At 43.5% G+C, this 19,903-nt stretch overlaps 1 protein-coding gene across 3 annotated transcripts; it reads left to right on the top strand.

Annotated features, from left to right (window-relative positions):
• The first annotated feature begins 839 nt into the window (after nt 1-839).
• On the top strand, nt 840-15,157 carry acsl3b (acyl-CoA synthetase long chain family member 3b). 3 transcript variants are annotated; one of them, XR_011785575.2, is made up of 16 exons: nt 840-1,033; nt 5,165-5,707; nt 6,593-6,770; nt 6,951-7,060; nt 7,331-7,469; nt 8,515-8,665; nt 8,932-9,055; nt 9,247-9,318; nt 9,700-9,839; nt 10,301-10,473; nt 10,671-10,745; nt 10,852-11,043; nt 11,136-11,250; nt 11,402-11,559; nt 12,982-13,242; nt 14,140-15,157. XR_011785575.2 is itself a non-coding variant. In XM_071926828.2 (15 exons), exons 2-15 carry the CDS (start codon nt 5,357-5,359, stop codon nt 13,137-13,139), a joined length of 2,136 nt encoding a protein of 711 aa, XP_071782929.1. In that variant the 5' UTR covers nt 840-1,033; nt 5,165-5,356; the 3' UTR covers nt 13,140-15,157. The 3 variants fall into 3 exon arrangements, 2 of the variants coding, with proteins under 2 accessions (XP_071782929.1, XP_071782930.1); XM_071926828.2 differs by having other exon boundaries at nt 12,982-15,157; XM_071926829.2 differs by lacking the exon at nt 840-1,033 and adding an exon at nt 2,132-2,218 and having other exon boundaries at nt 12,982-15,157.
• The last annotated feature ends 4,746 nt before the right edge of the window (nt 15,158-19,903 follow it).

Here is a 19,903-nt window from a genome sequence, read left to right as displayed (position 1 = left end):
CAATGACCATATGACAATGGGATGAAATTGAAGGCCACTTAGACCACACCAAATCTGATGATATTACATCCATCTATCTATCTATAGGCTATATCTATCTATCTATCTATCTATCTATCTATCTATCTATCTATCTATCTATCTATCTATCTAGTTGTTTGTTTATTTCATTTCAAAATCTTATGGGGAGGAAAAGTCAAAGTCGGTGGTTGCATTCAAAATGTAGTTGGAAAGGCTTTATATGAATTTATTTTATTGCAAAGAATTAGGATATTATGTTTTACAGGAGCTTATTGTAGGTTATAATGTATAACCTTAACTGGCCTATTCAAAACATGTTCTGATCAAGTTCATGCTCCTAACTATCTATGCCGAATTGTTTTGTATTGTTAATGGGAAAGTGAATAGGATTTTTTGTTTCAGGCAGGAACGCATCCAGCAGGAGCGCTAAGTTGTCACTTGCCCTCCCCTTCAGACAGACACGGTTCCAGTTGGTGGTATGCAGTGTTGGAGCTCCGGTATGCAATTTGCAGATGACCCAGTCTGGAGGACTACTGCTACCTGAGGTTGTTTCCGAACCTGAATTCAACAAATCTGTAAAAAAACGAACTAGTCCACAATAACAGAGTAGCTGAATTTCGAGTGCTCTGATGGTCAAAATACAATTTCTCTACTAACTAACTAACAACTAACTTCAGCGAATCTTCAACCGCTGGTTGTGACCGATAGTAACCTCACTGACGTCACAGCTGCTCAAGCACGCGCCACCTTCAGCGATCCAATCGCAGACAGAGAGCTTTCTCGACGTCATATCAATCACTTCCGGGCTGATAGCACGGGCCCGGTGATGCTCACAGATTTACTGTTTCACTCAATTTTATATATTTTTTTCAAACAGACTGGCAAGCGTGATTTATAGCCCGATACAAAGTATTCATAGATTACAACAACATCATGTCGGAGCTTTGGTAAAACGTGTGAATATACCTGGTCCAGCCCCTCTGCAACTCAGAAGTAGCGGTTGAGAAAAGAGGTGAGAACGCATTGTTGTCTGTAAACGCGTTGCAGATGTTGATGAGAGAAATTGCATTGTTAGGCAGTTTGCTCAGTAGCATGACCCATCTCCTGTAATAAGCTTTTCATTTGTGTTCAATACGACGTGGTGCTGCCTGGTATAGTAAAGAGACTTTTGCGCAATAAATAATTTTTATTACAACAACAGCGGGCCAACAGCTGCAATGGTTAGCTCGTGAGCTAAGGCTAGCTCGCCGGTTGCTTGGTGTTGGTGCGTCTGTGGGCTATTGGGCTATCCTATCTGCTAACGTTAGCTAGTAATCTTTATCTGTATGCTGCTGCGCTATTTAGCCTCAGTCAGATTCACTGTTGAGTAGAAAATGGCCTCTGGTTGATAGCTAGCTAGCCTGAAAACGTTATCTAGTGCTTTGATAACGTTACACATTATGTCTAACATAAATAGATGTTCAGGTTCTCAGTAATGTTTTATTATCTTACTATAGTGATAACATTATCTCTCAGATTAGGACGATCCTGCTGGGTAAGATGGTAGTTTAGCATCATATTGGCGTTGTGATGCTCACTTGGATATTGGGATTTGGCATATATTCCATATTAAGACTAGATAAAAACCTTTTATGGACTGTTAAGGTTGAAAGCTGTAGTACTCACTGAAGTAGGCCTGCTAGCTTAATCTGTGGTGTCCATCTTGGCTGTTCCTGGCCTAGAGAAAGTGTTGATGTATGGATGGACTTTTTGCTGTATGTAAGGATTTTTGAAAAGTATCACTTTCTCTATTGTTGGGCATTGCATAGTTGACATAACAAAGGCGGTCATGTGGGTGTGGATGTGTGTTTAATGCTGCTGCCACAGACACAAGCACATGGACTTACTATCAGCCTTATGGTATGACCAACCCGCATAGATCCTCTCAGCAACTACCATCTACCATCTTTATTATCATATGGCTGGCATCACAATTTTGCTGATATTTCTTCCATCGTGAAGTGCTTATTGTTTAAGTCTAATTATTGTATCCTTATAATTGCACTGTAACATGCCAATAGCTCTCTTGCCAAACGAAACTCTTCACATCATGAGTCATATTGTTGAGATGGGGGAAAAAAATGACTGGGAGCTATCAGGTGTGTGCACTGTGGCCTCGTGGAGGGAAGTACTCACTATTATCAACGTACGGTACACAGTAAGTAACTGGACCTGTATTACAAGTCTCAAGTTTGAAGATGAGAATATTTATGAGCGATTTGGCTGTTTGTCTTTGGCTTAGTCTAGTTTTTACCTTCCAGACTTGGCTTGTGACTTCTTATAGGCTTGTTGTTGTTGTATTGTGAAGGCTGTGGGTGAGACTTGTTTATCCCCCTTCACCAGCAGGGTGGAATCTATTTAGGGTAATGAGTCTTTAGATGGATACTAAATATCAGAGGCAGCTTACTATTTTCAGGGGAGCAGAGCTGAGTGAGTTGTTAATTTGCATTCTCATAAAATCCTTTGTAAATTTTCTCATCCTTAGGGTTGGTCCCAGAGACAATTGAATTGGCCCACGTGGAGTGAGGAGACTTTTAGAAGAAAATCAGATTTATCCATAGATACAGAGATTGTATCCTAGTTCTGAGGTGAAAAATCACACTATCCACTACTATCTACTATCTACACTTTCTAAAGTCTCCAGACGAAGAAGGAACAACCCAAGCTCTCACTTCAGCTGTGATAAGTCATCTTAGTATTATCAGCAAAGATAAGATTCCAAGACTTAAAGATAAGGCTCTTAAGTCTTTGGCAGAAATCAGTTCATAATACTACTGTGGAAATTTGTTATACTCAACACAAGCAGGAATTTGAAATATAGGAGGAAGTGGAAACATACTAAAGGAAACATAAGGAAGCATTCATGAGGCAAAGTCATTAACACCATTTAATGTGAAAAGCATGGGGAACACAAGGCAAACATGACATCTGGCTTTAACCCAAGGTAGACTGTCTTTGAATAGCTTTGAAGTTCCCAAGACTGGTCATACTTTGTTTCAGCTCAGCTTTATCTGACTCGCTTACATTTATTCAAAGATTTGTGACCAGATAGGTGAGTGGAACTCTCCTCTTTATAGGGAAAAATATAGGCCTATAAAAAAATGTAATTCTTGTTTTCTGATAAACCAGCCTAGATTTTGCAATGGTATATTAGGCAATGGTATATTATTATAAGGCAGTAAAAAGTTGAAATCTCAAAGCAATTCTACTTACGAGTTAGAAGCTACAAATCAATTGCAAGAAAATGATTTGATGGAACACCATTATGTGCTCTTTCAGTTGTTTTCTATTTGTAGCCAGCATATTGATACAGTTCTCTTGAGAGGAAGGTATCATATTACTGCATACCATTTTTTTTTATCCTCACTCCTTCTGGTCAGCTGTGTCAAAGCTGGTTTTTGAGCAAAAGCTGGCATACACATACAAACACACACACGCTCCTTAGAGTTTATAATGAACTCCATACACTAAGAGCCAAGTGACTATTGTTGTGTGGAAGCAGATGGCTCCTGCAGTGTAGGATTCTCCTGGCTGTGGTGTCTCAGTCCTTGCTGGAGCGGTAGGCGGGTGCAGAGGCAGAGAGTGGTGCAGTGCAGGTGAGCAGTGTTAGGTAGTCCAGCTGGCCCTGACACTCACTGGGTAATTAGTCTAGCCGCAGTTCATTTTTGGTCAAAAGTTTGGACACACCTGATTACAAAGTGTGGTAGAAAGGCAGGAGACACTATCGCACCACGGCTGAATTGCTAACTTGATGGAGAGGACCTCAGTTTGTATCGCTTTGGTATCCAAGAGAGACTTGCAATGAGTGTAACAGTAGAAAAGGCTTCAATTCTTACCAGTCAAAAGTTTGGACACACCTGGCTGAATATATTTTGTTTTTCATTATTTTAAAGCCATTTTGATCTAAAGGCTTATGCTTAAATGCTTGAAATTTGTTTCTTGGACACATAAATAGTGAAGTTGATGCCTATGTATGAATTTCTCTCCAAAGCCTTTGCCTTTCCATCAAGGCAAACGGTGGCTACTTTACAGAATGTAAAATATAACATAGTTTTGATTTAACACTTTTTTGGTCACTGCATAATTCCATTTGTGTTATTTCATAGTTTTGATGTCTTTACTATTATTCTAAATGTGGAAAATAGTAAAAATAAAGAAAACTGTGGTGTGTCCAAACTTTTGGTAGTGTACACGTCTCTATAGCTTTCTAAAATGTTAAAAAAGGTGCTGTTGAACAGGTAGGGTGAGTAATGTTCAGTATTTGCTGTGGCCCCATCAGCCCCAGGCCAGGAGCAGCCCACCTCATCAGTCAGTGTTAGATTCCTCTCAGCACTGTCACATTAGCTGGCTAGGTGAGGCTAACCACCCACCTGACCTCTAGACCTTCCCTACTGAGCAGTGGAGTGTGTCACTGCTTCTGCTCCTCACATGCTCAGGTTCAGTGGCTACAGTGCTGCACCGTCAGTTACACTCTGGCCCTCAGGATGCCCTAGAAATAGCCAAACTGTCTGGGACACGGAGCTGGCCCAAAGGCTTTTGCAGGATAGCCAGACAACTAAGAGCGTGACTCAGGAGCAATAATGGGTAAAGCACAAATGGCATAATCCTGCCATCGCAAATGTATAGCTCATGGCGCAGTTGCTAACTTTGGTGGGCTAAACAGAAGGGGTGTAAGCCCAGTGTTGTCTTTGCTAAGATGCAAACTCTGCTTGATTCAGCTTTATGTATTAGCAGGTTAATAATAACTGTATTAAAAAAACACATGTTCTGGTTATACCATGGCCTTTTAGGCTTAGATCATCCAGGAAATATTTAGCCCAAAGAATGTTTTTAAGTGTTACAGCATCATGCTTCCTCTGTAAGGTACGTTGTTGCTCGACACATCGACCCCAGAGGCTGCCGTCTGTGCTCTTGGGCTAGGGGGCAAATAGTGCTGACTGAGGCACAGGCTAAGAATAGGCTGTAATGGTCTCCAAGCAAGCATTGATTTATCAGAGGGTAGTTATGTGTGCGTGTGCTCACATTTTCTGTCACTCTATACTTCAGAATATGCTAATGCAGACCATATTTTAAACAAATGCCATGTGGCGTCTCTGTCTTGCAGGTCTGGCTGAACCGCTCCACACAAGAACCGCCGCCCGCAACCTCTCTCAGCCTCTCTCAGCCTCAGCAGCAAGTCAAGATCCTTTACCTGCAGTCCTCTCACTCAAAGAGCAGAGAGGAGTGAGGTGTTTTGTTGCACCCCTGGTCCCCCTTCCCCTCCAGCCCTCCCAGCTCCACACCCCTGAGCTTAAAGATGAAGTTGAAGGAGGACATGAACCCCCTGCTGCTGCAGGTCTTCCGCTCTGTGGTCTGGGTCTACTCCGTCATCACCTTCCTGCCCTGGTACTTCTTCTCCGGGGCTGGCACCAACCTGGAGCGGGCGCGCCGGATCAAGGCACGCTCAATAAGCGGACACCCAGCAGGGCCTTACCGGGCCATCAACAGCCAACAGAAGCTAGTGGGGTGGCTGCACCCCGGGGTGGACTCCCTGGACAAGGTGTTTGAATACGCAGCCAGGAGGTTCCCAGAGAGAGACTGTCTGGGCACCAGGCAGGTGCTCAGTGAGGAGGATGAGCTCCAGCCTAACGGCAAGGTCTTCAAGAAGGTGAGGGACATTGTAGAATTGTTGTGTATTGCTGTTCCTGGTACGCTTGCCCATTTGGCACACGCACACCAGATCATACATCTCCTTGTTTCATGAGTCTTTTAGAAATTAGCCTATTCTCAGAAACAGGGATTCAACCTCAGTTTGTTTTAAGCCACAAGGTTGTACCCTGCATCTCATCTTCTCATCTTAGCTTGCAGCCGTGTAAATGTTATGTGAGTCTGTGAAATTGCAGGGAGTTTGGTTGTGTCTGAGAGGCTTGCAGTGCAGTCTGCCAGTGTGGTTAGTGTGAGGAATGTGGGTGGAGGAGCAGCGGTACTCTGCACTGTCACAGTGCTGTTTCACTGGCCCTTTGTCTCACAGCTGAAAATTCAGCTGCATAGCTGCAAAAGCTCCATAGAGGGCACTGACTGACCGGGTATGAATGATGTTATTGTATGAATGGTAATAACGTCAGACCTCTTTCAGATTCAAAGGTTTCAGTATTGCAGCCGTGATTAATGCCTGCAGTCTCTGTAGCACCCAAGACTAGGGCTCAGTCCCTGGTATGCTAGATTCCGTATTACTCTTTTCATATCGCAATGCAGGAGCATGCTCATATTAAGCTGCCTGAGATTATTCCTGTTCACATTGGCCTGTCCAGTATCATTCCATCAACTGGGGTGTTAAACTGGGTGCGAGGTTGGTTTTCCCCAAATCACTTAAGCGTTCTGATCATCTTTGTTCTATTAAATTGCACCTAAAATTGTCAAAGATGCTCAGATGCTTTTGGACTACCCAGGCCTGTACAGTACAGCCTAGCCTATTTAGAAACTGTTTGGCTTGGTTGTATGTACTATATAAATAACCCTGAATTGAATATCTGCCTATGTATGATGTGTGTAGGTAATTTTGGGGGACTATAACTGGCTGTCATACGAGGAGGCCTACCAGGCAGCAAAGTGTTTTGGCAGTGGTCTGGCAGGTCTCGGACAGAGGCCTCAGTGTAACATTGCCATCTTCTGTGAGACCAGAGCAGAGTGGATCATAGCAGCGCAGGCCTGCTTCATGTACAACTTTCCACGTGAGTGACAGACAAGCATGTTCATACAGACATTCTCGCACATATATATATAACCTAGCCGTGCCACAGGATCCAGACACAAAAATAGCAAACATACAAATACATACAGACAATCTGTTTACATGATGTTCCCTCCTGCTGTATGTGATTGACCAACTCCACTGGTTTTTATTATGACAGTTGTGACCCTGTACTCCACTCTTGGACCCACGGCGATCTCCCATGGCCTGAACGAGACAGAGGTCACACACATCATCACAAGCAAAGACCTCCTGCAGGGCCGTCTCAAGGTAGCTGCCTTGCTATGCTACGGTTATGACTCTCTCTCTGTCTCTATCTATCTCTGTCATGTCAACTGTGTCGCACAAGGCCCTGCAGTTCCTCTCTTTAAAACTAGATTAAATTAATTTCACTGACATGTCACTGATTCACTGTTTGTGTTTTGCGTGCAAGATTAGGGCTTGATGAAGAGCTCAACTCTATTTGCATTTAGTAATTACTTTTCTCATCCCGCTCTCCCTCCTCCCTCCCTCCCACCCCCACCCAACTCCATCTCCCAGGCCATACTGTGTGATGTGCCGAGGCTGCAGCATATCATTGTAGTCGACAAGAAGCCCACCAGCTGGCCAGATGTCCCCAGAGGCATCATGGTCTACAACATGGACACTGTGCAAGAGATGGGCTCCAGGCCTGAAAATAGTAAGTATTGCTGCAATGTGATTAAGAATCCGCACACTGCTCAACATTTCGGGGGAAAAAAGATCATTTTCACTGAGGTGTTGGGAAAAATATATTTTCTGATGATGATCCACGGTGCTCTTCAGAATATAAAGTGCAAAGTACTCAAGTGACAAGTGCTGTACAAAATGTGTTTCAATCACATCTTCTCCAGTGACACCAAATGTGATTAAAAGAGGATTTCTAATTTTGTCAGGGAGCCGGAAGTACACTAATGGTGGCTTATACAAAGCCAGCAGCCTGATGTGTAATGTGTGTGTGATGTGCTCTGCTGTGCTGTGCTATGACAGAGTCAACAAGAGGTGAACTCGCCACTTGCCAAAAAAATCCTCCCAATGCTTTGGCCAACTTTTCAGGAAAACAAGAGGAAATAGAGAAAGCTCTTTAGAAAAAGACATAGGGATACCCATCATGTTTGGGCTGAGACAGATGCAAACAAACATGTTGTCATGTGTAGCAAGACTTGAGTTATGCTTATACTTTTCCACTTTGATAAAGAAATTAAACATCTGAAATATGCTAAAATTTTGGTTTCCAAAATTAGTTTATTTAATTAGTTTCCTCAAGTATATAGTATACATGCACATGGATGCTAAAAATTGCGTATACATTAAGATTGGTAGAAGAAGGGGATAGGGCTCAAAAATCATGCAATTTTTCTAATTACATGGCCTTATCAAACAGTATTTTTTTTAAATGAAGATGCAGCATGTAACAAGTACCCTTTCTCTTACTCTTGAAGAGTATACTAAATCCCCTTCAAGCCTTACATAGCATACAATTGTTTGAGGAGCTCTCACTTGGATTTATTATGCTTTGGATTGGACGACTGCAGCCTTAATGGTAAGCGATGGTGAACGCGGTGATGTGATGTTATCGGTATCTGTATTTTAGTGAAAAGACATTGCTTCCTCTCTTAATATATTGTTATTGCTAATAATGCATTTGCAGGTGTGTGGTCCGTTCCCTCTCTAACCAGCCTCCCTCCGCTCTTCTTCCTCTACAGTGGCAGTGGATCGCAGGCAGCCGGAGCCGTCCGACGTGGCCGTCATCATGTACACCAGCGGCTCCACAGGCATCCCTAAGGGCGTCATGATCTCCCATAGCAACATCATCGCCGGCATCACGGGCATGGCCGAGCGAATCCCCAACCTCGAGTATGCCAGCATCAGATTCACTGTCCTCTCCAGATCACGTGCTCTCTGTCACTTCCTCTCCTCTTCTCAGCTTTATTTTCTTTTCCCATTGTCTGGTTCATGCTCCTTTGTGTACTGCTTCCTCTCTTTGACTGAAAAAACACATATATATTCTCCTACCATTTCTCTAACCTCTGCAGTTTCTTTGTGTCCTACTACCCCAGTATTTTAGTTTCTTTGTTGTCTGTATAGTGGAAATTAACCCGGTGTCATTTCTGTGCTGGCAGTGAAACAGACACCTACATTGGCTACCTGCCCTTGGCCCATGTTCTAGAGCTCAGTGCTGAACTGGTGTGTATCTCTCACGGCTGTCGCATCGGCTACTCGTCCCCACAGACGCTAGCCGACCAGGTCAGTGTACACACACGCACGCACGCACCATGTGTCCAGTTCACTTTTGTTGCAGTCGTGTACTTAAAGCTCTCTCTCCTGGATGCATTACAGTCATAGATCATATATTATTGAGACGTACACCGTCACCGATGCTGTTAAGCGATGCTGCCAGAGCCAACACCGGTGTCTGTCTTGTTTCATTTGTCCAGTCTACCAAGATAAAGAAGGGGAGTAAAGGAGATACCAGCGTGCTGAGACCTACCCTCATGGCTGCTGTGCCAGTAAGTCTCTTCACCGCATAAACATATCTATCCAATCTGATACAGCCAAGCCTGTTCCTGGAAGAAGCTCTGATGGTATTGGCTGTTAACATTCCAGTACTTCATTGAGCTGAGAGGACACTTAAACGCATTTCATGTAGTTGTACCTAATGGTTAACCACACTCTCCATTTCACATTATGATATTTGTTGTGAAGAATGAACTTAGAGTAATATGGCCATGTTGACAATCTTTAACAGTCATCCAACCAACATTATACATATTAAAAACTGACCAAAATCCTTCAAATCCAGTCAAGAAATTACAGCCTGGAGAGAGTATGGAATTTTGAGTTACATGCTTTTTTTGTCTTCTCCCCGTCTCTCTGCCTGGCCTGTGTAGGAGATCATGGACCGAATCTATAAGAATGTAATGACCAAAGTGGAGGAGATGAGCAGCTTTCAGAAGACGCTCTTTGTGCTGGCCTACAACTACAAGATGGAGCAGATCTCCAAAGGCTACAACACGCCTCTCTGTGACAGGTAACACACACCACACACACATATACTGTATACATGGGCTGGATCTAGAGCGAGGCTCCTTCTATTGACTACCTTCACTCCCTCTAAGTCGATACATAAGCGAACATTAACCTACATGGCTAATCTTAACCCAGCCCTAATTCTTAACCTAACCCTTTTAAACACTCACACACAGAAAGTGCAGACATTCAACAGGGAATGATTCTCTAGCACATATGAATCATTGCTTAGTATTGATTTAATATTACCTTTGGAGTGGCCAAGAATCAATATCTGGATTCCATATAGATTCATCACTAACTTTGGAATGGTCTGAATGACTTGCTGCATTTTTGTCTTGGGTGCCTCTACCTTTAGCCACTCTCATAACTCTTTTCTCCTCCACTTCTCTCCTTTTCCTCTCTACATCTCTCCATCTCTGCGCTGTATATTTTGTCTTATTTCTCTCCCTTCCCCCTCAGCATCGTGTTCAAACGGGTGCGTTCGCTGTTGGGAGGGAACACGCGGGTGCTGCTGTCTGGCGGAGCTCCCCTCTCGGCTGCCACCCAGCGCTTCATGAACATCTGTCTGTGCTGCCCTGTGGGGCAAGGCTACGGCCTGACGGAGACCTGCGGAGCTGGCACCATCAGTGAGAGTAAGAGAACGGCTTTAGGGAGAGGAATGAGGGAGGAATGAGGGAGGGAGGAAATGTGAGAAAGAGAATGTTTTTTTCTGCCCAGTGGGAAATGAAAAGAGAAGCAATTAAAAAGATCGCATATTTGATGTGCAGTTATTGCCTACATTTGCCATGGTAACGCAGTAGTGTGTGTGTGGTGTTTTTTTTTTTTTCAGTTTGGGACTATAGCACAGGACGAGTGGGCGCTCCGCTAGTTTGCTCAGAGATTACACTCAAGGACTGGGAAGAGGGTGAGTTGGATGGGAACGACCCGACTGTAAAGAGAGAGTGAGAGAGATAATGATGATATCTTTAATGTTTTATTTTTTTTTATTAATAAGCTCTGTGCTTCTCCAGGTGGTTACTACAGTACAGACAAGCCCAACCCACGGGGAGAGATTGTGATTGGCGGGCCCAACGTAACCATGGGTTACTACAAGAACGAAGCCAAGAACCGCGAGGACTTTTTTGTGGATGAGAATGGCCAGCGATGGTTCTGCACCGGAGACATTGGAGAGTTCCACCCTGACGGATGCCTCAAGATCATCGGTGAGGAATAATAAACTTGTGTGTGTGTGTGTGTGTGTGTGGTATAGGGTGATACGCCAGTTAGGATTCTAAAGTGTGTTCTCTCCCTGTAGACCGTAAGAAGGACCTGGTGAAATTGCAGGCGGGCGAGTACGTCTCTCTAGGAAAAGTGGAGGCTGTTCTGAAGAACTGCCCGCTCATAGACAACATCTGTGCCTATGCCAACAGGTAAAACCCTGCACATACTCTCTCCGTCTCTTCCTGTCTCTCTCTGTTTCTCTAGTTCACCTCTTGATCTCTTTCTCCCTAATGCTGCTAAAACTGCAACTTACAAAACAAAAAAAGCCAACTTGTGGACCATCCTGTTCCTGTTTTTCAGTGACCAGTCGTACGTGATCAGCTTCGTGGTGCCCAACCACAAGCAGCTCATGGCAATGGCGGAGCAGAGGCAGGTGAGAGGCAGCTGGGAGGAGATCTGCAACAACCCTGAGATGGAGAGAGAGGTCCTCCGCATCATTACTGAGGCTGCTGTCTCAGGTATGGAGAAGAACCCTTCCATCTCTCTACTTTTTCTTACTTTCTTACTTTTATTCTGTTTCTTTTCCTAGCACTTGCATCTTATGTCATTCAGTGGTCACAGGAATATTGTAAGGACACTAAGGTCCTGACCTTTGCAGTCCTTATTTTTGCTTGAAATTACATACACTACCAGTCAAAAGTTTGGACACAAGCAATTTTCTTTATTTTTACTATTTTTCACATTTTAGAATAATAGTGAAAGACATCAAAACAATGAAATAACACAAACACTTAATCAGTCATACAGTGACAGAAACTATCCCTGTGCAATAAACCTGTAACACCTACCTCATGTATATAATTACCCCCCCCCCCCCCCCCCCCCCGTTCCAAAAAAGCAGGAGTGAAAGGCCCAGACCAGGGATTTCCTCCTGCTCCTCCTCCCCCATCATCATGATGTATATAATTACCCCCCCCCCCCCCCCGTTCCAAAAAAGCAGGAGTGAAAGGCCCAGACCAGGGATTTCCTCCTGCTACTCCTCCCCCATCATCATCATCTGTACAATATCTGATTTGTGTATATAATTTGTGTATATAATGTATGTAATGTGTAATATCTCATATATATAATGTAACCTGTTACACCAACAACTCATATTTATTCCAGCATCTTTGCACTCTGCACCATTGCACTATTGTTCTAGTGTTGTTTACATATGTGTATGTATGTATGTGTATATGTGTGTATATATATATATATATATATATATATATACTTTTTTTATATATTTGCATATTTGTACATAGTAGTTAGATGTTTAGGTTTACCTCTGTTCATTTTGTTGTCCTTGTTTTTAGCTGTATATTTATTCTGTGTAAGTACATTGAGAGCAACGAAAAACTGGAGTCAAATTCCTTATATATGTACATACTTGGCCAATAAAGCTGATTCTGATTCTGAAATGGAATTATGCAGTGACCAAAAAAAGTGTTAAATCAAAACTATCTTATATTTTAGATTCTTTAAAGTAGCCGCCCTTTGCCTTGATGGAGAGGCAAAGGCTTTGGAAAGAAATTCATACATAGGCATCAGCTTCACTATTTATATCTGTCTAAGAAACACATGTCAAGCATTTAAGCATAAGCCTTTAGATCAAAATGGCTTTAAGAAAAAGAAAAACATAGTACATTCAATCAGGTGTGTCCAAACTTTTGACTGGTAAGAATTGAAGCCTTTTCTACTGTTACACTCATTGTAAGTCGCTCTTAGATAAGAACATCCGATAAAACAACATAAACCAAAGTGATGCAAATTGAGGTCCTCTCTATCAGGTTAGCAATTCAGCCATGGTGCGTTAGTGTCTCCTGCCTTTCTACCCCACTTTGTTTTTATACTGGTATCTGTCATTCTGACTTGTGGTTTTGCTCTGCCCCGACCAGCCAAACTGGAGCGGTTTGAGATCCCCAAGAAGATCCGCCTGAGTGCCGAGGCCTGGACACCAGAGACCGGCCTGGTCACCGACGCATTCAAACTGAAGCGCAAGGAGCTCAAATCACACTACCAGGAAGACATTGAGAGGATGTACGGTGGAAAATAACACACTACAGCACAGGCATACACACACGCATATACTTACACACATGCACAAGGAGCTCAGAAGCCGCTACCAGGACTATTTGGAGAGGAATTGATGGATACAGGTAAAACACACACACACACACACACATGCATTAATACAGACACACAAAGCAACCCAAGCACCACCTCCTTGGCTTCCCTGCGACCAGCTTCGATCAAAGGGGGGGGAAAACACTTGAATCCAGTTCAGAACTCTCTGTCAAGACCAAAAGGCAGAAGGGCCCTTACAGGTAGCCGAACCAGCCAGACGCTCCTCTCTGACGGTTTTAGCCCTTTGGGTTGCTATGACGACCAAGGCAGCACATGAAGTTTAAATGTCTGCGCGACTCGAGATGTGAGAAATGTCACGCCGGACGTATGTGAATCGATGTCAGCGCGCCCTCTCCTCTGCTTTTCTCCATTCCTCCTTCCTCCCCTGCTCTCTGGAGCCTTCCACCAGTTTAGCATGGTCCTGGACTTTGCTTGTAGTGCAGATTCGTGGTAGGGAAAGAGACGGCATGACCAGGGCCTGGAAGAGGGATCCCTCCTGGGCTTTAAGTCAACATTCAGGTTGGAATCGATGCAGGGATCTCTTTTTATCTTTAAATGATGTGGTGATGGGTTTTTTTTTTTTAATCTTTGTCACTATGTTCTCTTCTTGTTTCAATTTGATTTGTCATCTCTGAAACCCATTTTATGAGGATCATGTCGAGTATCTTGTTGTCTCTGAGGAATCAGTGTCGCAAAGCCATGAGAGATTGAACGTAAGATGTTTTTAAATGTTTTTATTACTGTTATTTTATGGTTGTATTACTCTGAGGGTTTTTTATTTCTTTACTCTCCTGTTTTTTTATTATTGGCATTTTGTTTCTGCTTTTTGGACTTTAATGAGCTTTGTTTACAAGCTTTCGTCTTGTTCCCCTCATTTGCCTGTGTCCCAAAGTTTGTATATCTGAGTGTGTGTTTACTGACTGGACTAGTTGAAGCAGTCCAGTCTGGAGTCCCTTCTGCTCTCGGCCTTTGCAACAGGGTCGAACGTCAATGGGAAAGGCATCCATGGGTTGCAGCCAGCAGCCTCCATTTCCCATCTCGGCCCTCTGTCCTGAGCTTCATTTCCTCCACATCTGACCGGCCCCTGGATGCCTCGCGACCTCTGTCCTATTTGTTCTTTTTCTGGATTCCTTTGGTTCTTTGTGGGTTCATTGACGTAGCCCTACCACATCTGCCACGTATTCCTCCAGTCATGACCGATGCACCGTATGGATGTCTCCAAGGGAACTACGCCTACCCCAGAAATGTAGTAACATTAGTTAGCTGTGCATTTAGGCATTCATTAGTTGCTCTCCAAACTACTTTTGGTACAACTGTACATGTTCTCCTTTTTTGCCATAGGTCTAGTTACTGTTACTTTTATCTATAAATATGAAATGCAAATTGAATGTGCAATATTTATACACAAATTTTAAATTAAAGTATGTAGGAAGGAAAAACGCACAGATAGCCCCTCCACAGTGTATGAATGTTTGGGCCTGTTACTTTCCACTTCAATGTATAAAGGAAAGCCTGTAGGAATAGAAGCATAGGAATACATGTAGGTATAAAGAAGAGAAGAGAAGAGAATGGTAGACAGACACTGATAGGGAAGTCTAGATGTAGCCCATTTGTAAAGGATTCAAACGTACTGTGGTAAATGATTTCATGTGATTTCATGAAAGACTGTAAAGTGAAAATCTAATATTTGGCATTGTAAAAATTGCATGATAAAGAAAAATGTGCAACTTTACCAAAGCACTTGAATATATATATATACAGTATATATAGAGAGAGATATTTGAATGGCACTCCAGTCGAACAATTGAATATGAAACATAATCCCTTATGAATACACTCCTTATGTAAATGTGAGAATATACAGTATAAGCTCACGCAGACATGAAATCAAAGACTTTTTCATACATAGAGTGCATAAACATTACTTCATCCTCAGATTGGTTTATGTGTATGATACTGTATGTGTAATGTATATTAAAAAGGATCTTCAGTAGTTGAATTTTGTCAGCTGCCATGTATTTGAACACATGGATTACATACACATTTATTATGTTTTGGGATGGGTGGTGATATTCTGTGAATGGCATCAATAAGAGCGACACTCTGGCTCCTGTTTTTTTCATCAGGAGCCTGAGCTGCTTCAGTCTAACTCATCTCTAGCAGATTAAGTGGTGTTTGGTCAGTGGTCCTTCGTTAGGGCAGTTCACTCCCCAGCTTCTAGCCACTGAAAAAACGGTGACAGCATTATATTCTCACAGCCGCCCTTTTGGTATGCAAGTCCTGCTTTGCTTATACAAAAAACGTATAGCGTTATTAAAGGTACAGTCGGATACTCTAACAACTTCTCTTATCAGATGTCTGATAGCTTCATGCAGAAGGGTTATTTTAGCATGTAAAAATGACAGTGCTGTCATGATGAACTGGGAACCCATTCTTCCCTTCCTGTGTTTTTTTTTTTTTTACATTTCTCTCTCCTGGCATTTCAGTAGAAAGTCAATACCTTACTGTCCTATTTGCTGCTTTCCTCTGCCTGGCTAGAGGTGGCTAGTTGCCTTCTGACACACACGAGTTGTCTTCACGGGTCATAAGAATGTGAAGTGCTCCCCGTGTTTCGCTAATGAGGACGCGCATGCCATGTCTTAGTAGTGACATCCATCTGAACTACTGACTTCACTATGGACAAGGCAAAGAGGGTGGATGGTGTAAAGATGAATTCCGCCACTCCTATTGTTTTTACTCGCATTGTAAATAGGTTGGGAGAGGAGAGAACGATGATCAAAGTTCATTAAAGCTACCAGTTGTACAGGTGTAAAACCTCTTTCGAACCTATTTAATAATCTTTGTTATTGACCAGTTTTTGGGGTCTCCTCCTTGTTTTGTGTGGGTAAGTGGCCCAGCGAGGTGGGCTATTGCAAGTGTCTCCTTCCTTATTTATTTGTAATTTGGCCTTGAAAATTCTGTTATGAAAATAAAAGTTTGTGTTGTAATTGGTGCTTGTTTGGCTCCTTCTTTTTTAGAGGTGTGTGTGTGCGTGCATGCGTGTGTGCGTGCATGCGTGTGTTGAACACCTGAACACATTCTGTCAGGCACAACGTGTGACTAATACGATCAGTGACTTGATTAGAATCATGTCCTGAAACCAGAGTTTCTATGGCAACGAAGGCCAGTGTGTGTGTGAGAGAATCTGGTTTGTGAAAGAGTGTGTGTGGACTGTGATGTGTGGCGCGTCGACGCAAACAGAACATGCAGTTCTGGGAGTCAACCTCCTATCAGAGCTTGTAAACAAAGGGTTTTTCTTTCAGTGTTTCCACAAGACATCGCACCATACACCTGTGAAATAATTTCATTTATGACACAAATAAACTTGTCTCCCCGCTCCCTCGACTTCCACCTGCTAGCAAACCTGCTTCCCCTAACAGCATGTTGGTACAATGATTGTGTTTCTTGAGACACAGATGAACGTCAATTCTTCTTGGAAACGTAGCCCTGATCCTATGTCGTTGTTGGTGTCAACAATACTCTGCGTGGGTAGCACCAGTTATTGAAGGCAAACTGAAGAGTCCATATTATTATGTGTATCCTGATAGATTACATTCAATTGCACTATGACTGAAACACTGTAGCCCCACCACTGGCTTTGTTTCCACCTTGATTCATTTGATTGGAGACATTTCTTCTCTTTCAAATTGAGTTTTTCTTAACAAGAAAACACGCAGGTTAAACTGACCTGTAATTTAAATTCCAGTGGGTTATGGAAGATGCGAAAAGCTTATTTTCTTTTTTTTTTTTAATTGTATAGTCAAAATGCCTAAATATACCTAAAGGTTACATTGCCAAATAAATTCTGCACTGGAGCTTCGAAGTTACGATACGAAGATAATACAAATTACAATGCAATCAAAGCTCAGTGCCCAACATTCATCCCTGTTCTCTTTAGGAAGAAAAGCAATTGACTCGCTCGCCTCATTGACTACTAAGAACCTCCCTTGGTGAACAGGCGATCGGAAAGAACATGGGTGGTGAAAAATCAGTCCGCTGGTTCTATCTGCATATCACTCAATATGAAGCAGTGAAAGGCAAGAAGAAAACTGAGACAAGTGCCTCTTCTCTCCCCTCCTCTCCCTCCATCCAACCCTATGGGACCAGTGTGTGAGTCAGAGGCATAATGCTCCCTGCATTAGCCCACTGATTCTGACGCACGCACACACACGCACACACACACACACACACACCAGAGTGGCTCGACCACAAAGACAACAACGGCACCAAGCAGCACAAAACTGAAGGACATCTTCCACATTGTATGAATGTGGTTTTGTGTGTGTGTGTGTGTGTGTGTGTGTGTGTGTGTGCTTCTGTGCTTGTCACTCTTTGCTCTTTACCTCTTCATTCCAACTTTTTTCTTCCTCCTCTCTCTCTCTCTCTCTCTCTCTCTCTCTCTCTCTGTCTCTCTATTTATGACTCAGAAGTGCTCAAAAACTTTTATCTGTGTTTGTGTTGTATGCGCACGCTCCAGTGTGAGCCAATAAGCCATATTGGAGTTTACCCAAGGATGAGCTGAGCTGAACTGGAGCTGCCTCACAACCCTGGAGAGGTGGGTGTTGGCTGGAGAAACCGAGAATAATTACATCTGAGGCTGAAAGCGGCGGTATTACAGCTAGGACCGGAACTGAGATATGAAGCAGAAGGTTGCGGTGTACTGTTTGAAGGGATGGAGCTGGAATACATAAGGCAGACTAAGCTACTGTAGGGTCCAGGGCTTAGGCTGGGTCTGAGCTATGGTGCTTGGATGTGGGGTGACAGCTAGGCGAGTGGAGAGGAAAAGGTGAGGTGCTAGACTGAGACTCAAGCACCAAAGATCCAAAGGAGGCTCTGGTTTATCTTTTCCCTGCCCTATCTTTTATACAGGCCTCGGTGTTTACAAAGCGCCCACTTAAAATGTCATTCTTGTATGTTTTTTTGTATCAAGATATTTTTACCATCACATCATTACAGTAACTAGTAGGGATGGGACGATATATTGAAATTCAATATATCGCAATATAAAAATGTGACAATACGTATCATGGGGCAGAAAAATGAATCACGATATTATTTTATTTATCATTTTATTCTGCTGTAGTAATCACAAATGAGATGGTTTGACCATCACAATTTCACAAGCTCTCCATCCAAATTATATTATTTGCACTTTGTAATGACCTTTTTAAATTGTTGTTTACATTCTAGCAAGCTAATACCATTGCTAGAAATATTTGTGTCTCAGAAATAAACATAATTCTGCACAGTCATACTTTGTTGTCATTGACCTTTTATTTATTACATTGCATCATGGTTGTATTGAATCATGAACCCCCTATCGATCATATTGTGAGATAAGCATATTGTCCCATCCCTAGTAACTAGTACCTTAATTAAACAGGTGACCCTACCCCTCTGTCCAATATAATGTACTTTATGTAGGAGTGCCTTTCTTCCTTTTTAGTTGACTCCGTGTTCCCCATAACGTGTGCAGCCCTGCTGATTTTGTTATTGGTGGAGCTGTACTGAGCCAAGCTGACCTTTGGCTGTGCTTGGTAACACTGCGCGGTGCCAGGCACCGGCTTGCCTTGGCTCGGCTCGGTCCAGCCGGGTCATCGTGATGCACTCGCAGCGAGGGCCAAAGTGGAGGTGGGCAGCGCGTGTGAGGTCTGGTAACGAGCCTGAGAGAGGAGAAGAGCCAGGGAGAGGGGGGGGCGAGGATGGGAGGGATGGAGAGGCAGAGCTGGGGAGAGGCAGCAACTGATACGTCTGGGCGATGACTCACCGATGCTGGGTATTTATAGCATCAGGGAGGGGGGTGGGGTGGGGGGGGGGGAGGGTGGCGAGAGGTGTGGGGGTGGAGGAGTGAGGGGGCAAGCGGTTTGGGATGACAGCCAGGGCAGCAGCATCACACTGCCAACAGGGAGTGGTGGAGAGAGAGAGAGAGAGAGAGAGAGAGAGAGAGAGAGAGAGACTGCAGAGATAAAGGAGAAAGGAGAGAGGGATGGGAGGGAGGGACAAAGCAGAGGAGGAGGAAGAGGAGGAGGAGGAGGGAAAACAGGCAAGCAGAGAGAGGGGTGGAGGGGTAGATGAATGAGACAGAGCACAATGGACAGATGAGAGGGATGAACTGTGAAGAAAAGGGAGGAGAGGCAAAAATAGAACAGGGCTCACGAGAGAAGGAGCGTATTTGAGTGTGTATCTCACCACAAAAACAACTCCCCAGCATGCACTGGGTGTGGCACACTGCAGTCAATGCACAGCTCAGTGACGGCTGTGTTGTTAGCATACATGTGTGTACGCTTCAGTAAATAGCAGGCCTATGGACAGATGCCACCATCCACACACACATACTGAGATATAATGAGAGATCTCCTGTGCGGTCAAGTGTCTGTGCCACCAACACCATCACACACACACACACATGCAGAATACGCATGCACACAAACACACACTACCCTACAGTCTCACACCGAGACGCTGGCTGTCCAGATGGAGCGATGTGGAGGAGGACAGGGAAAGGTGGCTTTAATGAACACAAAAATCACCGCAGTTGCCTAGACACTGAACATCCCAAGCAGTTTATATAGACATAGGACCATTCTTTACAGGCTCAGCCAATCAGGGAGAGAACAGAGCAGCTTTGAAGCTTTACCCAGCATCATTATAATG

The sequence above is a fragment of the Centroberyx gerrardi genome, chromosome 13 (assembly GCF_048128805.1).
Source record: "Centroberyx gerrardi isolate f3 chromosome 13, fCenGer3.hap1.cur.20231027, whole genome shotgun sequence".
Taxonomy (NCBI): Eukaryota; Metazoa; Chordata; class Actinopteri; order Beryciformes; family Berycidae; genus Centroberyx; species Centroberyx gerrardi.
The sequence above is the reverse complement of the archived record's forward strand: the minus strand, read 5'-3'. Positions and strand labels throughout refer to the sequence as shown.

Bases quoted from the DNA above. Each gene is read 5' to 3' on its own strand.
- acsl3b (XM_071926828.2), top strand. From the start codon at position 5,357: ATGAAGTTGAAGGAGGACATGAACCCCCTGCTGCTGCAGGTCTTCCGC. The intron at 9,319-9,699 runs GTAAGTCTCTTC...TGGCCTGTGTAG, and splicing joins CCCTCATGGCTGCTGTGCCA to GAGATCATGGACCGAATCTA. The intron at 11,044-11,135 runs GTGAGGAATAAT...CTCTCCCTGTAG, and splicing joins CGGATGCCTCAAGATCATCG to ACCGTAAGAAGGACCTGGTG.